The sequence below is a fragment of the Dipodomys ordii genome, unplaced genomic scaffold (genome assembly GCF_000151885.1).
Source record: "Dipodomys ordii isolate 6190 unplaced genomic scaffold, Dord_2.0 Scaffold40, whole genome shotgun sequence".
Taxonomy (NCBI): domain Eukaryota; kingdom Metazoa; phylum Chordata; class Mammalia; order Rodentia; family Heteromyidae; genus Dipodomys; species Dipodomys ordii.
Window position 1 is genome coordinate 4,161,154 of NW_012267256.1, and position 19,685 is coordinate 4,180,838.

The window sequence follows — 19,685 nt, forward strand, 5'->3', positions numbered from 1 at the left end:
TTCACTAACCTTGTTTAAAAGTTTGTATTTCCCTACAAAATTAGGATTGTTCCAATAATTACCAGCCATCTGCTTCCAATTTCCAAGTTAATTACTTATATTTCTGTTTATTTGCATATTTATATGTATGCTTAATTTGCATATATATTACATTCACTAGAACCTAATTTGGTTGGGATTATTAGACAGTAGTGTATTCTGGTTAATTTGAAAATAAATGCAAATTTGCTGCTAATACCCAATAAATAAGTTCTTGCAAACAATAAAATAAGTAAAATATTTTTATTTCAATATTGTTGGAAAATATTTAAATATCTTTTTTCCTGCTAAATACAATAAAAATAGCAAAGTTCTGTTTCATTATTAATATATAGAACAGGTTCCTCAATTTGGTAATGTAGTATTTTGGAAATGGGGGCATGAAGGAATGGAAGGAGAAATACTGTTATTCCAGGTAAATTTTTAATGTTAGCTGTTATGGTGCTTTTATTTTCTGAAGGTCAACTGTAGGACTAGTTCTAACTAGTTCTAACTAGTTAAGGATTCCACGTGAATTTCTCTTGGACTCAGTATAGTATGTGGCTGATTCTAGTAAGCCATAAACATAGAGAGGATGATTATTTAATTAATGTTCATTGTTTCAAGGGTATGAGAATCAGAAAACAGCAGTGTATGTAGCACCCATATTCCCATTGCTCTGGTGGGAGAGCCAAGCACTCTCCTTCTTGTTCCCTATAATCAGCCTTAACCTCTAAGTTTCCTGTAACAGGAGGAATTTGAACTGGGCTCTCTTTAAGAAACACAGAAAATATGAAGCATTACTTTATTATCAGCCAGTTTGAAAACCAGTCTATGAAGGATATTTAGTATAATGTGCAAACCAAAGGCAGTTGGAGAGTAATAGAGTGTTAACACTGCTGTTATTTTTGTTTTTTAAACAGGCTCATGCACAATTAGTTCGAGAAGTTGATGTGGAGAAGGTGTCTGCTTTTGAGAATCCATATGTAGATGCAATAAAGAGCTTGTGGAACGATCCTGGAATCCAGGAGTGCTACGATAGACGACGAGAATATCAGTTGTCTGACTCTACCAAATAGTGAGTATCTAATTAGGAGGTCTTGACATCTTTCTTACTACTGTAATTTCATATGAATGTATTGTAACTTCTGCAGTCTGTGCGGAATGCATGGCAGTCAAACTTCCAAGTAGGCATACGAAGTTTGTTTTTAAAAAAGTGTCGTGCTCATACATCTCCCCCGACTATATTCTACTACAGTCATGAGTCAGGGAAAGTGTTTCTTGTAATGCTTTCTGTTTGGAAAACAGAAATGGAAGATTCATGGAGTCTTACCATCCTGTCTCCTCCCCGACTACTGCACACATACAACACTGTGATCTGACACCTTACAATAATGATTTTTGATACAAATTCAGACCTTCTGTGCTAGAAAACACCTCAGCACCTTAGAAATCACAAACAAAAGTATATTTGATTGTGGCTTCTTAAAACATGATACTTCTAGTTTCTAGGTTTTAGACCCAGAACCTTGACTGCTTTCTGAGAGCCACCGTTTATATTGATGGATAGGTTTTCCTTTGCATGAAAACTGCTTGTGAGCCTCATTTTGCATGCATTCCAGAATTTAGTTTTTGAGCTGGCCATCAAACCTATGTGTTTTGGAAAAGATTTGTATCCTAGAGAGATCTGTTATTTTTCTAGATTAAATCTTGCCTAAGAAAAAAAATTAAAGATTATTGGCCATCATTAGATTAATATAATCAGTTTAGTTAACAATCTAGATAATCAGGCATCTGAATTTTTTTTTGCATTATTTAGCCAGATTTCTGTCTACATTAGTTGTTAATCCAGCATCCTCCTCTTGCTTTTTAGTCAGTAGAAAGAAGAATGGGTGGGAAATACTAAGAAGCCTTTGGCCAGTTCATAGCATAAAGTGAGCCATTGGGTAAGAGCAAGACCTTGGGAAAATGAGGCTCCTAAGGGGGTTGGTTGGTCTCACTTAGTAATGCATGGAAGACTCAAGAGCTATGTGCACTCTGTTTTTACAGGAAAGTTATGCTTTTGCCTTTCCAGGCATTTGCATAAGATACGTTATCATTCAAATTAGCCATAGAAATGCTGCCTGGATAAAATATTTCTTGTAATCGTTTGGTAAATTGGGATTGCATAGCCCTGGGATGTGCCTATCATGACACAGGTGCGGTACTCATTTCTTCACTTTTTCTTTCTTCCACACACTCAGGACCTCCTTCTTGTTCCTTCCTGCTCTGTCTTCTGCTGTTCTTCTCATTTTCCCCCACCAGCCTCCCTCCCCCTTTCCTTCCCTTCCTGCTTCCCTCCCTCCTCGCTCCCACTGTGAGTTTCTGTGAGTACAGAGATGGAAGATGGATTCAACTAGTCTGTTCCAAGTTCTGCCCCCTCCCTCCACCTTTGGCCAGCTGTCGGTTATGTCCTGCCCCCTCTGTCCTTCTGCTCTCTTCATCATTGCACATTGCATTCATCTTCGCACGTTGCATACCCCGCCCGTCCCTGCTCATTCTGTCTCTTCCTTTCTGCTTGTTTACCCATCCTCCCTCATCGTTGATGCCCTTGGTTCTCCTTTACCTTCTTTTCACTTCTTGCTTTGCCTTTAGTAAGTAATGTTCCATTAGAGTTAGATATTTTAATGAATTCTCCACCTCACCATTTTCCCCTTATCGCTAGTCCATTGACTCTTTTTTTTTTTTTTTTTTTGGGTCCGGTTGTGGGGCCTGAACTCTGGGCCTGGGCGCTGTCCCTCAGCTCTTCAGCTCAAGGCTAGCACTTTACCACTTGAGCCACAGCACTACTTCCGGCTTTTTTCTTTTTGCTTATGTGGTGCTGAGGAATCGAACCCAGGGCCTCATGCATGCAAGGCAAGCGCTCTACCACTGAGCCACCTTCCCAGCCCCCCCCCCCCCATTGACTCTTAAGACAGTCTGCCCATCACCTCAAGTGGCATTTGTGAATATTTAGGCATGTACCCATTACTTGGTATAAAAATTAGATGCTACTCTAGATAGTTGTTTTAGGCCAAAGAGCTATTCTGGGTAGTTTCTTCTGGCCACTGCTAGTGATGTGAAAGCCACTGTCTTAGAACTCTGCTAGCATGAGCTTACTCCTCTGTAGAAGCAGACTTGCTTGTTAAGACACATCCATTCTAGCAGGGCCAGACCAGGCTGTGGGGAACCTGATACAGGGTGATCAGTACAATAATTGACCAGTTATTCTTTATAATAATCTTTATGCTATTTAAATACTACACAGTATTTATCTGAAATGTCTGTATAGTAGTCAAATTACTAGTCTTCAAAGTTTAAATGGTTTTACTTTCCCCTAACAGAGATGGGAAAAAAGTTAATTTCCAAATTGTAGATATATCTGGGTAACTGCACCCGATATATGTACATACACCTGTTTTCTTGTTGAAGTAATAGTTAAGGAATTAAAGCATATCTAATATTTTAGGCATTTCAATATGGATTTCTTTAAAAAAATGATATTTTCCTTATATAATAGACAATATAATATATCTAAAATTAATCATCAATTTTCTCTTATTCTATACCATTCTTATTCTATTTCCCAGATTCTTCCAGCTGTGTGCTTGAGTGGTGGCTGATTTTAGGCCTGTTCATTGCATCTGGTTCTTTTGTCTCTTAAGGCTCTCTTTTTTTTTTTTATTGTGAAAATACCGTACAGAAGGGTTACAGTTACATGGGCAAGGTAATGAGTGCATTTCTTATCAAGCATTGTTGCCTCCTCCTTTGTTTCCCCTTCCCATCCCTTCCCATCTCCGCTGCCCCCCTCCTCTCCCTGCCCCCTCCCGCCACCCGCTCCAAAATGGTAAAGTTTGTTTTTCTGCGTAACATCTTGTACATCTCATAGTTACAGTGGGTCCACCTGTACCCCTATTTAAACAATTTGTTTTTTCCCTTCCCCTCCACAAATTATACCAACATCAAATACAGTGAAAGCAGGAGTTATACCAAGGGGGAGGGGCATACAAAGCAACAAAGAAATATCTTATAAATATGTTAGAAACAATTGCAAGAAAGAAAAAAACATTTGAGGCCTTATCTTGGGGTTCATTTCACCTAACATCAACTTACGGCTCTTTTAGTATAGTGAAGACCTGTTTGGCATTTCATCAGCATGCTGAAGATATTGGCCGGGATTTGGCTGGCTGCTTTAAGGTAACTTTAAGGTAACTCATGGAGTTACTCTAAAGTTACATCAAAGACTTACTTAAATTCAGGGTAAACACGGTGACTAGAATACAGTGTAAGTCACGTACACTGGCTTACCCAGACTGGGTCAACTTGGAATGTACCATGGTGTTAGAGTGGGTAGTAGCTCCCTCTGTTGATTGCCGAGTTTTATTGTTTCTCTTGCAGTGTTATTTTATCACTGAGCAATCTTGAGTCCACCATTCCTCACCTATTGTTCTTCCTTGATAATCCTTGCTGAGATAGTAATTCCACCAGAACTTGTAAAAGAATGATTTTCTTCCTGTATCACTGATTTTCTTCCTGTATCACTGAGTCTATATTGGTGTTCTTCTGTGAAGCAGATTGAAGTACATTTTCCTAATGGAAAATTATATGATTGAATCTTTTGTTTAAAACCATTTGCGTGAACTAAGTAAGATGGTGACTGTACATAAAATTTGTTATCCAAATCAGGACACTTTAAGAGAGAAGGCTGTGCTGTTACACTGGAAAACTAAATGTTAACCAGGAATGGCTTGGGCAGAGACATTTGATCACTTTGCCTAAATAAAACTAGTGTGTTTCCCTCCCTCCCACCCTCCCTCCTTTCCTTCCTTCCTTTAGTCTCTTCCATCTTTAGGAGTCTCTTCTTATTCCCCCCCCCCTCATTTCCATCTCTCCTGCTTACCTTCTTTTTGAGTTGGATTGTGACCCAGATCCTTGGGCATGTTAGGCCGGCACTTCACCACTTGAGTTGTGCTCACGGCCCTTTTGTTTTATATTTTGCTTTGAGACGGGGTTTTTGCTAACTTTCTCTGGGCTAGCCTGTACTCACCTACCCTCTTGTAGCTGGGATTATAGATGTTTTCCACCACCATTCCTCTTTTCTACTTCCAGAAGAGCAGAGCGAGTGGCTAATTATTTAAAGGCTGGCATGTAAAGGCTGAGTAAGCTAGCCATGTCTGCTAGGGGTTTGCAGGCCTCTCCTACTGGGGCCAGGGATTGAGCCACCTCAGCCACTTGAGCTGCTCTTCCCAGCGCTTTGTTTTTGTTTTGAGATAGGGCCTTTGATTAACTTTGCTCAGGCTGGCGTCCTCCTATATGACCCACACTAGCCGGGGATATAACTATGTTCCCTTGTACCCAAAGGTGTAGGACATTTGGTAGACTAGTGCCCAAACAGCCAGTCCGACCTGCTTAACTCCATTGTGCCAAGAGGCCAAGAGTCAGAGTCGTCTTTTTCATCCTGATCTTAGTTTTGAGCAATTTACCTTTTCATTAGCCAGGTCACCCTTCTGTCGCTGCCCTGGGTCCTGGGTTCCTGTAGATGTATTCATTTTCAGCCGTCTCCTGCCTCTTCAGTACGGTCACGGTGATGGCTGTGAACCCCAGAGTCAGAACTGACAAGGATACACTTCCCATGGGGCGCACCGCCCCGATCTTCTCGGCGCCTGGCTTCTTTGGTGACTGGTCTCCTGATGGCCCCTGAGCATTTTGTCTGTCTTCTCTTTATAGGTTTTCATGTCATTTTTTTTCTATCTTTTTAAATAAAACATATTTCATTGTCATTCTAGACCACATTTCTTATACAGTTTCACCACCCTGTAGAAATCTTTCTGAATTTAAAGCCAACTTCTCTTGAGTGCTGGTTGACTATGGTTACAGTTCTTCCATTGAGATTTAGAAGATATATAGATATCAAATTTCTAGCAGTGCGACAATCAGGCTCTCCTGTGCTTATTCCTAGTATCCTGCTGGCTGTGTGGTTCAGTGCAAGCCACATCCCAAGAATTGAGAGCAGAAGCCAAAGATGCTTTGCTATTGCCTTGTCCTCTTCCTCTTCTTCCTCTTCCTCTTCTTCTTCTTCCTCCTCTTCCTCTTCTCCCTCCTCTTCCTCTACCTCCTCCTCTTCTTCCTGCTCCTCCTCTTTCTCCCCCTCTTCTTCTTCATGCTAGTCTTGGAGCTTGAACTGGGTGCTGTCCCTGAGCTTCTTTTGCTCAAGGCTAGCACTCTAGCACTTGAGCTACAGCTCTACCTCCAATTTTTTTGGTAGTTTATTTGAGATGAGAGTCTTAGTGATTTTCTTGCCCAGGCTAGCTTCAAATCATGATCCTCAGATCCCAGCCTCCTGAATAGCTAGGATTATAGACATGAGCCGCCCCAATACCCAGCCTCTTTTTTTAAAATTTATTTTTTAATCTAATCCAATTCAAGAATCAACTCTCACTTTAGACCTGGTCCAGTGCCAAAGCAGTGAGCCACTCTCTTACCTGTCACAGCACTTCCGAACATAACTCTGGTTTGTGTTCATTGTATTCACTGAGGTGTGGCTACCTTCTCCCTCCTTGTCTTACAGTAACTGTTCTTGTTTGAGCTTCACCAATGAAGCTTGTAAAATAACAGATGGGTCATTTCTACAGGCTCTCTGTGGCCATTTTAGGTAAACAATGTTTAGAGCCACAGGCAGTTAAGACTTTTTACTTACTCTTCTTAAAGGTCTAAGATCTAATCAAAAACGGTAATAGCTGCTATTTACTAGAAATTCACTGTATTACATTCTGCACTTAGTCATTTATCTGCATTATTTCATCCAACCCTCAAAGCTTGTAACAATGGTACATATCTCTTATCATCCTCTTCTTATAGGGGAGCAAATTAGATCTAAGGAAGATTGAGTGATTTGATCAAGGTTTTCACTGTTAATAAGTGACAGGAGCAGGAGTTGAAATTCATATATTCTAAAGCCCAAGCTTTTAACCATTGAAATGCAACTAAAAGAGGATGAGTATATGGAAAGACAGTGGTTAGATAGATGACAGAGTAGTAGGTAAGTCTCTTATCTTTCATTTACCATGAAACATATAAACTGTTCATTTGTATCAATACTGTCTACTGGTAGTTTCATGTTTATAGTGTGAAGAGGAAAAGTGATACTGAATTTACTGCAAAACTCAAGAAGTCTCTGGTTACTATCATTGAAACATGGTCTTACCTAACTAGGCATCATTTACTCATGCTAACCTGGAAGATGTTTTAAGTCACCAATAATTCATAAATATTACTTCTAAACGTTAACCTATAGTCTTTACCATCCTGCGCTCCATGTAACTTGCTTCCCATTCCTACTCTATCCAGATGCTTTCTACTAGAGCTCGTGTTAAGGATTCAAGAAAATGATGTGAACTTTCTCCTTTATGATTGGATGGCTCAAAGAACAGACAGGCAGAAGTGACAGAATTAAAAAGCCTGAGAAATTCCAGAAAATGGATAAGCAGTTTAGAATACATTTGCACTTGATTCCTTCATCCCGTTTTATGTAACAGATAGCTTAAACACAGTTTAATAAGATCATGGTGAGTTTATAAAACTCACTCATTTCTTTATTAACTTGTTATGGATTTGAAAAACAAAAACCTTGAGTGTTCTGAATATCTTTAGATAAAGAGCACAATAAACAGATGGCTGTAGGTTTTCTTTCTTTATTCAGGGTTCACCACCTGCTTTAATGTACTGAGACATCAGGTCAAATGAGTTTACTGCCTACAATACCAAAAGCTCCCTGACATTAGCCAAAGAACACAAATCTCAGTCACATTGACATACAATGGAATTTTTTTTGTTTTTTAAAGCCTCACACTGCAACATTTGTATCAGTATTGTCTACTGGCTTAAGACTGTTCAATCTGTGTTTGCTTTAAGTGAAAAAGAATCTCCAATTTCATTTTGCCAGAGTCCCTTCTTGAAATACCCACATGGTTCAGCAGCTATAAATCCAAAGTAAATGAAGACATTGGTCCTTTCCCATAGGTCAGCACTGGAGTTTGCTTTAATACTTATGCTTAGGTTTTTTAACTGAATCTGATTGTAACACTACCCCCAATACATTATATGCCATGTTGAATTTTAAAATGCAAAGTTAATTTCACTGGTAGAATAGCACATCTACCTGATGTAGAGCCAAATCTTTGAGGAGGTACCTTGTTAAGAGTTTGACTAATGAGTCAAATACTGGAACCCTAGGGTATGTTGGCTTGGCCCTTTAGTCTTCCTGGCTTCCTCTTTTATCTGATGATCTCCAAATGTTTAAGCTTATGCTAGGCTTTTCAAGAAAGGAGAGCTCTCTTGGGCCAGTAGAATTCCTTCTGTTGCTTACGACCGTGGGACCGTGGGATTCGGACGAAGCCTCACTCTCCTCCGCCATAGCTGAAGATCTTTGATTCCATTATAGACAACTCTATTGGAATCACATTTATTCCAGAGCATTATTTTCCGAGTCAAGAGAAACTTGCCACCCTCAACTTTACTTGGAAATGTCTATGGTCGGAAATCCTTCTGTACCTGGTTAATTAATAAAGCTGTTGTCTTTAGCCCAGAAGAGGATATTCATCTATTCAAGATAGACATTAGATATAGATAGATAACAGATGTTAATCTATTCTTTTTTAAAGAGCAACTATAACATGGATGCCATTTCTTTTTTACTTGAGTGATATACTTCCGTTCTTGTTCTGTGAGTTAACAGGCCACATCTCCCAGTTCATATCATAATAGTAAAACAAACAAAAGAACTACAGCAACAACAAAAAACTTGAAGCTGGTGGAGGCTCGCATTTACAATCCTCTGAAAATTTTATTCTCAGTTAACCAGCAAAAAGTAGAGGGACATATAGTTCATGTGGTAGAGCCTTCAGCTAACAAGCTAAGGGATAGTGCCCAAGCCCTAAGTTCAAGCCCCAGTACTGGGGGGGGGGGGGAGGGTAAACTTAAATATGGTATTTGTGTTCCATAGTGTTCTCTGATGATTCTAAGAAACAATCTTCCTTCCTTCCTTCCTTCCTTCCTTCCTTCCTTCCTTCCATGTTTGGAGCTCTTTGAGAGGAAATGAATAAGTCATAGATGTACTTAACTATTTCGAACTTGCAAATTGGGAAAGATCGGCGAAAGGGCTAGAACTGGTTCCTCTTTGCCCTTTATTCAGTTTGCCAGAGGGGCAGGGTAGATATGGGAGATAAGCATCAATTTGTCAGCTGTCTTCTGACATCTTAGCAGGACATTTCTATCTTCAATTGTTTGATCTTTTTACTGACTTTTCCACAGTCTTCCCTCAGGATAATCTTATGTTCAGCTAAAACTTCTACTGCCTTTACAATAGAATGGGGACCAATGCACCACAGGAGAAATTAGGTCGACTGCCTGTTTTCATAAATAAAGTTTAGTTTAAATGCAGCGATGTACATTTTTTAAATCTATTATCTCTTGAGGCTTTAATACTAAGCTGAAGCTTCAGATAGTGATGACATAGGCCTCACAAAGTCTAACACACACACACACACTCCTAGATTCCTCCTAGGGAAGAATAGAAGCAGATAGAATATAGAAACATTGTTTGCTTCTGTCAGTTAAATAGTAAGATTAACATCCTGAACTAACCCAGATAGAAGTTTGGTTGGCCTGTATTCCTTCAGTAGTCCCTCCATAAACACTGCTAAAACACCATGAAAATTTTGATAGGAAGTAGACAGAAGAGAGCTCTGGCTTGTATCCCTGGCAGTTCATCTAAACACCACACAAATGTCTGGTACTAAAGATGATATAAATGACTAAAAATGTTCATTCAATTGAATTGGTCCCTGTGAGCAAGGACTTCATCTCATATGCAAGGTCTTCTGCCCTGTTGTAGTAGCTGGTACTATTCTAAAGAACTGGCTAAGGGTAATGTGATAGGATTTACCATTCAGTTGAAGCAAAGGTAAGCATGAATGATAGGCTTTGTAAGCAGCCTCACAGAGCGTGCACCTGACTAGTTCACAGCCCTGCCTTCTAGAGGAACCCAGGAATTCCTTATCGCCATAGAACTGGAAAAGTAACAGTGAGCTTCCTTTTTGGCTCCAGCCTACAGTGCAGCCCCTTGGACTTAAAGTTTTTGTTTTCCAGTCAAAAGAAGTAACTATCTTTTCATTTGGTCTGAGGCTTAGGAGGGGTTCCCGGGTAGTGAAGAAGCTTCCTAGTAGCTGGAGAGATGGTCAGGCTGAAGCCCAGATGCAAGGCAGTACAGAAAAGTCCCTCAAAGGCTGCTGGGCTCTGGGCCTCCTACTTATATTTGAGGGTATGAAATTCAAAGAGACTCTCATCCTTTCAGGCCTGAAGCCCACCAGCCTGTGGAGATTAGTCCAGGGGTTGCTCAGCTTCCTAAGTGTCTGTCACTTCATCCAGGAAGTGGATCTCAGGAAGCCGCAGACATGGTAGTCATTATAGCAGACACATCCAAAAGGGCTTGGTGCGGGTTCTCCATTGCCATGATAACTCCCATGTTACGTAGGGTTTTGCCTCCCTAGACTTGAGAAGGCATGTACATGGGTGGAACAGCACCTACCACACTGTTTTTTGCATCTTCAGGAAATGCTGGGTGCTCTGGGGCCTCTCAGCAAACCCTTCCTCGTCAGCTACACCGTCACCGTTGAAATAGTAGGCCAGAGAGAGAATTGTAGGAAGCCCGCCGATGCAGCCCGGCCTGGCTGTTGAAGGCAGCCTTCACCTTCTGGGGATTGATGGCTAATTCACAATATAGAGCTGACCGCAAACAAAAACCCAAACAACAAAAATAGTGTTGGCTGGTCTCGGAAGCAGACTATGGGCAAGAAGCTAGAGGTTGTGACTGAAGAAGCAGTTGGTAGTGGAAAGAGGCAAAGTCTGTTCCATTAAAACACTGCCGACAGAAGAGACAGATCTGTGGGACCTCCAGATTCCTTCCTCTTCCTGATCATTTTTATTTACTATCACTGTGTATTTACAGTCTAAATGAATGAATTGAATTTTAACCTATAATTCATGTTAAATCAAGTTAGGATGATCAGCTACTCAGTCCTGATTATCTTTGTCCAAATGGAGGAATTTTATAAAACCAATGCCCATGTGTTTAAATTATCCACTTTCTGTTCATAGCGGGCTCTCGACTGTGGTCAGTGGAACCTGTCTTACAGTTCACAGGGTATCTGCTCTGCAGAGCTTTGCTTCTAGCACTGTGTCTTCAGTTCCACAAAGTACCCTCGTTGAGGACAAGAGTCACATCCATTTCCTTTTGGTTCACTCCCGGTACTAGTCATATTGTCTAGCTTATTATGTTTTCACCAGAAGGTATTGAAAATTTGAGTAATAAAAGAATAAGGAAATTCTGTTCCTTTTCTGATTTCTCCCTGTTTCTTATCTTCCTTTCTTTTCTGCTCGATCGAATCCATTCTGTGTGCAGAGAGTAACTCCTCCCCCACCTCTTCGGCACATTATTCTCTAGTGACTACAGCTCCTAATCATCTCTCCCTTCTTATTACGTTCATAGTTAGCAGTTCGCTATTTGGCACTTAATTGTTTCTTAATTGATTCATCTGTGCTATCTTTGCTTCCCAGATAGTCTGACGTCCCTAGGGGCAAAGAATATATTTTAACACATTTTGTACCAGCTCTATGTGCCAACTCCCCCTCCATCCAACACGTACACACACTGCATTAGAATTTTACATATAACAGATTCTCAGTAAATAGGTGTAAATTAACTTAATTAAACACTGCTATTGCATTTCAAGACAGGCAGACTAGAGTAAAAAGCAGTCTGCTGATATTTCTTGATATGTTTCAGAATCATGTCAAAATTAGTCAACAGCTTTGAAAGTTATCACATAAAAGAATAAATTAACAAAGCCAAGTAGACAAAGTGAGAGAGGGCTCCTCCCCTCATCTCCTTTCTGTGTTTCTTCTCTCCTATTCTCCATTTCTCTCTCATTTGCTTTCTCAAATTCTCTTTCCCTCTCCCTCTCTCTCCTAGTCTCTCTCATATTCTGTGTCAGATTTACTCTCTTCCCTCTCCCTTTTCCTTTTTGTTGCTTCGTGTGGTATTTTTATGTGTGTTTTTAAGACACAATGTGTTATTATGTTTCACAGTTTGCCCTGGAACTCCTAGGCTGGTGCACTCCTCCTGCCTTCCCTTCTTCAATAGCAGTGGCCGCCCACATGCACTACCGTATCAAAGCTTGTGTTCTGCTTTTTGAGGAACACACCTGAGAATCTCATGCTCTGGACTTGGTTCTCAGCTCTGTTTTGCAGGCACATAGCCTCACCAGCTTTTAGCATTCCAAGTCTCTCATGTTAGCCATTTGGAACAGCTTTTTACATTACGACTCATCAGGCACTGGAACTATTTACTAAATACAGTGATGGTATCTTTTTAAGGAATACCTGCATTCATTATTAAAATACAATATGTCTTAGACCTGAGTGCTTCTTTGGTTTAAAAAAATTTTTGATGGGAGGAGGCTATAATGCTTGATAAGAAATGTACTTATTATCTTGCCTATGTAATTTTGTAACCCCTCTGTACAGTATTTTCACAATAAAAAAAAAGAAACTAAAAAAAATTTTTTTTTGATGATCCCTTTGACTTCTCTTTTTTCTTGTGGATCTATCCCTTAAACGTTTTCCATGAATTTAGGATTATAGCTCATCTGCTATCACCTTGTGATCTTTGCTTTACACTTGAAATCTTGTATTAGAAGCAGGTAGCTTTTTATGAATAAAGTGCCAATAATAAATGCCACCTCCTCCTTAACTGCTAATCATGATGTATTCCGCAGTAAAGAAGGCTAGCCCTCCACCAAATGAAGTTTCTGGAGATGGAGATGTTTGTGTAATAAATAATTCTATGATGCTAACAAGCCTAACCAAATTACCATCCAGCTCCGACCAGCAGCAGATGTCCCAGAGGAGGGAGGGCTTAGGCTGAGTCTGACACCAAAACCTCTGCCTCAGTTTCCCTGAAGGATAGCAGTTTTGTAGAACTGTTACTTCTCCATTTTTTAAAAAAAAAGTTTGCTTCAACAATTTTTTTTCACGTTTTTATTTGGCTCTTGTAAAAGAACTGTTAAAAAAAAGAGTCATATTCTTCCTGGTTTCCCTGTAGCTTCCACTGAGTTTGACCATGTCAAATATGGTCTCGTGTGGAGACTGGTCCTCTGACAATGATGTCATAGGTTTTTGTTGTTACCAATGTTGGGCTTGAACTCAGAGCCTGGTCACTGTCCCTGAACCTCTTTTTACTCAAGACTAGAGCTTTGCTTCTTTGAGCCACAGCACAACTTCCCACTTTTTCTGAGTAATTTATTATAGATAAGAGTCTCATGTACTTTCCATTTCAAATTTTAACTAAACTTAATTGTGCTTCCTTCATTTAAAAAAAAGTATGTGGCTGGGCGCTGGTGGCTCACGCCTGTAATCCTAGCTACTCAAGAGGCTGAGATCTGAGGATCGCAGTTCAAAGCCAGCCCGGGCAGGAAAGTCCGGGAGACACTTATCTCCAATAAACCACTGGAAACCCAGAAGTGGCGCTGTGGCTCAAGCGGTAGAGCACTCGCCTTGAGCTGAAGAGCGCAAGGACAGTGTTCAGGCCCAGAGTTCAAGCCCCACGACCAACCAAAAAAAAAAAAAAAAGTATGTGAATTTTAAACCTTCATGCTATTTTTAGTTTGCATTTCAGTTTTCCTTCCAGTCATTGGTGAAGGGATTTTTTTTTCAATTAAAATAAAAATCTTGACATATAATGATGTCAAGTTAGAGTATAAATTTGAGCATTAACTCAAAATTGTTAATGACTGATCATTGTTAAAGTGCAGGTACAATTGGAATCTCTTTCTAAAATACATCTTTGGCAGGAAAATACTTGAGCCATAGCCTGCTTCGGGTATTTCTGGTCGTTAATTAGAGATGAGAGCCCCATGGACTTTTCCTGCCTGGGCTGGCTTTGAACCGTGATCCTCAGATCTGAGTCTCCTAAGTAGCTAGGATGACAAGCGTGAACCACCGGCAGCCCAGGCAATTTCTCAGGTTTTGTTTGTTTGTTTGTAAATAAGTTGTTTATTATGAAAATACTATACAGAAGGGTTACAGTTACATGAGCAAGGTAATGAGTACATTTCTTATCCAGCATTGTTTCCTCCTCCTCTGTTTTTCCCCTACCATCCCATCCCTCCCACCTCCTCAACTACACCGCCCCCCCATGCCTAAATTGTAAATCAGCATTATTTTTCATAGCTAAGATATTGAACCAACCCAGATTCCCCTCAGTAAATGAATGGATCAAGAAATTATGTATGTACACACACACACACACACACACACACACACACACCCCTACAGTGGAATTCTATGCCTCCATCAGAAAGAATGACATCACCCCATTTGTTAGAGAATGGAAAGACTTGGAGAAAATTATATTAAGTGAAGTAAGCCAGGCCCAAAGAAGCATAGGTCCCATGGTTTCCCTTATTTGCAATAACTAGTATATGTCTGGGACAAACAGAAAAGCTCAGATAAGATAAAGTTAGCGAAATGAACCCCAAGATAAGGACACAAGTTTTTTTCTTTCTGGCTGTTGTTTCTAACATTTATAAAGTACCGTGTGATTTTTTTGTTGTTGTTGCTTTTTATGTCCCTCCCTCGCAGTATCACCCCTGTTTTTACTGTATTTGATGTTGGTATAATTTGGGGACGGGAAGGGAAAAAACAAAATGTTTAAATAAGGATACAGGTGGACCCATTGCAACAATGAGACGTACAAGACGCTGTGTTGAAAACGAATTTCTCAGTTTTATGGAGCTCTTTTCCTCCCTCATCTTGGTGAAGTCCATGCAGGACCAGTGAATCTTAGCTCTACCACAGTCCCTGAAGTGTTGAACTCTGAGTTTTGCTCATTGTAAGAAAGGAAGTCTTATTGTTGCCTTCTTTCTTCTGTTAAAAAGAGTGTATCAGAGAAGTCTGTTGATCTGATGCCGCTTCCTCGGTTTGCACTGGCTTAGATGGCATTCCAAGGCCTGTAAACTTGACATTGATGAGTATAAAATGGGCATGCAAATTATATCATTCTGTGGCCAGAACCTAAGAAAGAGCAGGAAGCACATGTACTGAATGAAGTTAAACCAATGATGCCTGTCTCTTCTGTGTTGCCTTGAGATTTGTCAGAGGCATTTTAATTTTGGATTTAGTCCTTACATGATGCAGGCCAGTAATTACCCAGAAAGATAATTACATACTGATGAGGGGCTTACAACCTCCCTACTCCTCTGTTTGCTCCCAAAGAGTTTCTGTGGCATTTTCCATAAGGTAGTTTTAATGTGGATGACCAGGTTTGCAGCGAAGTGCTGAGACACAGCTGTGGATAAAGCTCCCCATGAGCCAGGGCCACTAAGAGTGAGAGCTGTAGCCAACTGAGCCAACTCATGTGGAAGGCTTGGAGTTTTCAATTTTTGAAGTAAGTTATCAAATTACCAGTTATTAAATGTCTTAATGCATTGGGAAAAAAATCATTAAATCCTTACGAAGAGATTGGAGAAAGGTGACTATAAACAGCTAAGCCTGTTTTTAACAAGCTCTCAGACACGGCTTCTCTCCTGGACAGTTAAGGAAGTCCCTTGTACGCCATCGCAGCTTCCGCTCCCTCCCATCAAGAGAGAGCTACTGCCAGCTACTTGTTACACATATATTGCCTTGGAAATGTACCTGTGCCCATCACCATGGCAACACCCTGAGAATGACCTCAGCAGCCACTCAGAATCATTGCTACAAAACAAATGACGGCTATAATTAACTCTCTGAATTTACTTGGCAATATAAATTTGTTCAGGCCTTGGCGTTTCTTGTTACAAGGTGAAATGGATGGAATGATCCCGTGTGAACCCATCCCCCACATCCCACCACAGTTTTTCATCAGAATACGAAACGCTTCCATGGGAAGGACAATTCAGAGATGATTCTGTTTCCTGTTCTCAAAATGTGACAAGCATCAACAAATGAAGATTCATTTGTCTTAGCACACCAGAACTCCATTTCTAAGGGAACAGAGTGGCTTTTTTTCCCCTCCTAAACAAATGTGAAACACAGAAAGTACAAATGGAGGCAAATCTAAAAATAATGTCTATTCAGCAAGAGCTATCACTTACTAAATCAAAAATGTATGGAACATTTTCAAAGTCTATTCTCTTACTGTGAAATATATTGATGTCTGGCAGTGAACACATAGAACAGAATCTGGCGAGCAGCAAGAACTCATTGGGTGTATGATTATTCTGTGTGAACTGCACCACCATTGAAAAGAACAAAGGGAAGATGCAGGGGGAAGGTTGTTCCTAGAGATGTAGCTCATATTCACTAAGTAGTGCCCTGGATTCATGGAGAGATGCCACCAGCGATTTTTTTAGGGAAACCTCCCAGCCCTTACAAGTGTTTTTCCAGCTGTTCTTATATACCCCAACTACATTGTATTTAGGTTTGTTTTTTCAGAGATCTCAGTGCATCCTTGTAAACTGAGAATCTGTGACAGAGAATCTCCTACTTTTTGTATTAGTTCTTTCACTTCTGCTTGGCAAACACATATCTCTGCTTTAAAATGGAGTGAAAACAAGTAAATTGCTTGCCTCACCTTCAGGAAACAAAGCCAGTTTCCCTGTACCCCAAGAACACTGTGTCACCTCTACACAAGAATGAACAGCCCTCCATTCTGGCTCCTGTGAGGCAGAAAGTGAATAGGACTGGACAGACCATTTCTGAGCCAGCTCACCAGGCTCAACTTAAAATTCTTTGATCTCTCTGAAGTAAGTTCTTATATACAGTAGTTGAATAAATGATGGCCTTGTGGATTTCAAAATGAGATTTTTCCTGTTAGTCAATAGAGTACTAATTGCCAACTAGAGAATCATCAGTGTTTCTGGAATGAAACTGTAGAAAATCAGCTAGTCACTTTGCAGTAGGACATCTAGGCTGACGTGCGCGTGCGTGTGTGTGTGTGTGTGTGTGTGTGTGTGTGTGTGTATTGTTGTTGTTGTTGTTGTTCTTAGGGCTTGAAATCAGGGCCTGGCTGTTGTCCATGTGCTTTTTTTCATTCAAAGCTAGTGGTAGACCACTGCAGCCACAGCCCACTTCCAGGTTTTTGGTGGTTAATTGGAAATAAGAATCTCACAGACTTTCTTGCCCTGCCTGGCTTTGAACTGTGACCCTCAGATCTCAGCCTCCTGAATAGCTAGAATTATAAGCATGAGTCACCGACTCCGTGCTAGGCATTTTAAGACATTTTTGTCTTAAAAAATTGATACACCTCCAAAGAGGCAGTAATTTTATTTCTTTGTTAAAGCCATACTTAACTATTTTATGGTTCCATGAATCTTTTGCACCTAATGTAATGATCTACACTTTTAGCTAAAAGTCTCAGATTTGCCTGCTTCAAACCATAAACTTCAGATCTTAGCTTCCTGAGTAGCTAGAATTATAGGCATGATCCACCAGTGCCTGGTTAATTCCTTCCTTCTAGTAATGGCTCCCTTTTCCTCTAAAACTTATTCACAAGTTACTTTGCGGGGGTGGAGGGGTGGTCATGGGACTTGAACTCGGGGCCTGGGCGCTGTCCCTGAGCTCTTTTGGTCAAGGCTAGCACTCTACCATTTTGAGCCATAACTTCACTTCCAATTTTCTAATGGTTAATTGGAAATAAGAGTCTCACAGACTTTTCTGCCAGGGCTGGTTTGAACCTTGATCCTCATATCTCAGCCTCCTGAGATTACCAGATTACCTACATGAGCCACCAGCTCCCAGCTACAAGTTTTTCCTTTCATGTATACATTTTGTTGTTGTGTGTTTTAAAAACATCTTTTCCTGTGCAGAGAAGAACATACTTACTCCTTCAAATCATAAAGATACTTCTCAGGACAGTTACTTTTACCTGGTTGTTCATCAGTTCCAGCAAATTATGTCATTCTCAACATTGCAAATATAACTTCCACTTTGAGAGAATGAGAAATGAGTGAACTAGATGACTTTGGAAATAGCAGAATTACACACTGATGAGAATTGACCTTGATGGTTGCAGGGGGTTAGGGCTGTCAGAACAACATGAGGTAGTTTCTGTCTGGTGACTTAACAGTTGTGTGTCCTGATCATAGAAGTAATTACATGGGTCTCCAGATGTGATAAAATCTTGCAGAATTTTATAACCCCCTCGAGTACATGCATACCTATGATATACATACATACCTGTATATACACATGCATACTTAGGCATATATATACACACATGTGTATGAGTATATATGTAACAATGGCCAAGCTCCAAGTGAGAGCTGTAGTTTAGTTAATAGTATTCTGTCAGTGATGACAGTTTTGGTAAGGTACTATGGTTGTTTAAAAGCTTTCATTAGAGAAAGCTGAGTGAAGGACATAGGACAGTTCTTTAATAATTTTGTAACTTGTGGGTCCAAAATCATTTCAAAGTAATGTCTTAAGGGAATGGAAAAATACCATATAAGTAGATAAATTTAAACTTAAGATGTGATGAGAATATCTGACTTTAGGCTTTGTTACTGTTATAAACTAGAAATCTCATGGCTTCAAACTAATCATGAATGACCTGGGGTTTGGACAGAATTGAGAACACATGCTGTTTTCTACTCTTAAGGGAATAAAATCATTCCAGGAAAACACTGAGGTTCTACAGGAAAGTGGAAAGTGGGGGGTGGGGAGAAGAACCTGACTTTGCGTACAGCTTTATTATATGTTTATTTTTACAGATTACTTTTGTATAAATAAATCAAGGCTATTTGTTTTAAACTTCTGCTTCCCTAACCAGACGTGATAAACAGATAGAGGGTAGGAGACCAGTTGGAACTTCTTAACGTTTCTCTCCCTCTCCCTTTTACTTTTTGCATGGGTTCTGATTAATAGTAAGGGAAAAAATGGAAATAGGGCAAGTAGGTAATCCATGAATGGATACCATTCCTCTTGACTTTATCTATTTCCCAAACTTCTCTGCCACTTCCTGATGTCCTTCTATCCCTTCTCCACTGCTCTATGGCTCGTTTTCCTCCCTCTCTGTAGATTGGGAATGATGGTGTCACTGACCTTCTCATTGTGTCTTCCCTCTAGCTATCTGAATGACTTGGACCGCGTAGCTGACCCTTCTTACCTGCCTACGCAACAGGATGTGCTTAGAGTTCGAGTCCCCACCACAGGGATCATCGAATACCCCTTTGACTTACAAAGTGTCATTTTCAGGTAGTAAATAAGTCTGTAACATCTACTTCTTCCTTCCTTTTATGCCTTGACTATATTGGGTAAACTGTTTAAATAGGTCATGTGTAAGGTCTGAAACAGAATAGGCTGCCTGGTGCTGGTGGCTCATGTCTGTAATCCTGACTATTCAGGAATCTGAGGTCTAAGGATACTGGTTCAAAGCAGGAAAGTCCGTGATACTCTTATCTCCAGCTAACCACCAAAAAACAAAAACGAGAGGGGAGCTGTGGCTCAAAGTGGTAGAACACTAGCCTTGAGCAAAATTGTGTAGGAACAGCACCTAGGCCCTGTGTCCAAGCTCTACAAACCACCAAAAACAAATAGTATATGGGCTTTATGTA

General features: G+C 40.2%; 1 protein-coding gene across 1 annotated transcript in view; it reads left to right on the forward strand.

The window, feature by feature from the left end:
* Positions 1-19,685, forward strand: part of Gnaq (guanine nucleotide binding protein (G protein), q polypeptide) — a 152,055-nt gene that overhangs the window by 84,041 nt on the left and 48,329 nt on the right. The window contains exons 2-3 of the mRNA XM_013018459.1: positions 942-1,096; positions 19,198-19,326. Of these exons, the coding sequence (XP_012873913.1) occupies positions 942-1,096; positions 19,198-19,326 (284 nt within the window). The remainder of the gene's footprint in view (positions 1-941; positions 1,097-19,197; positions 19,327-19,685) is intronic.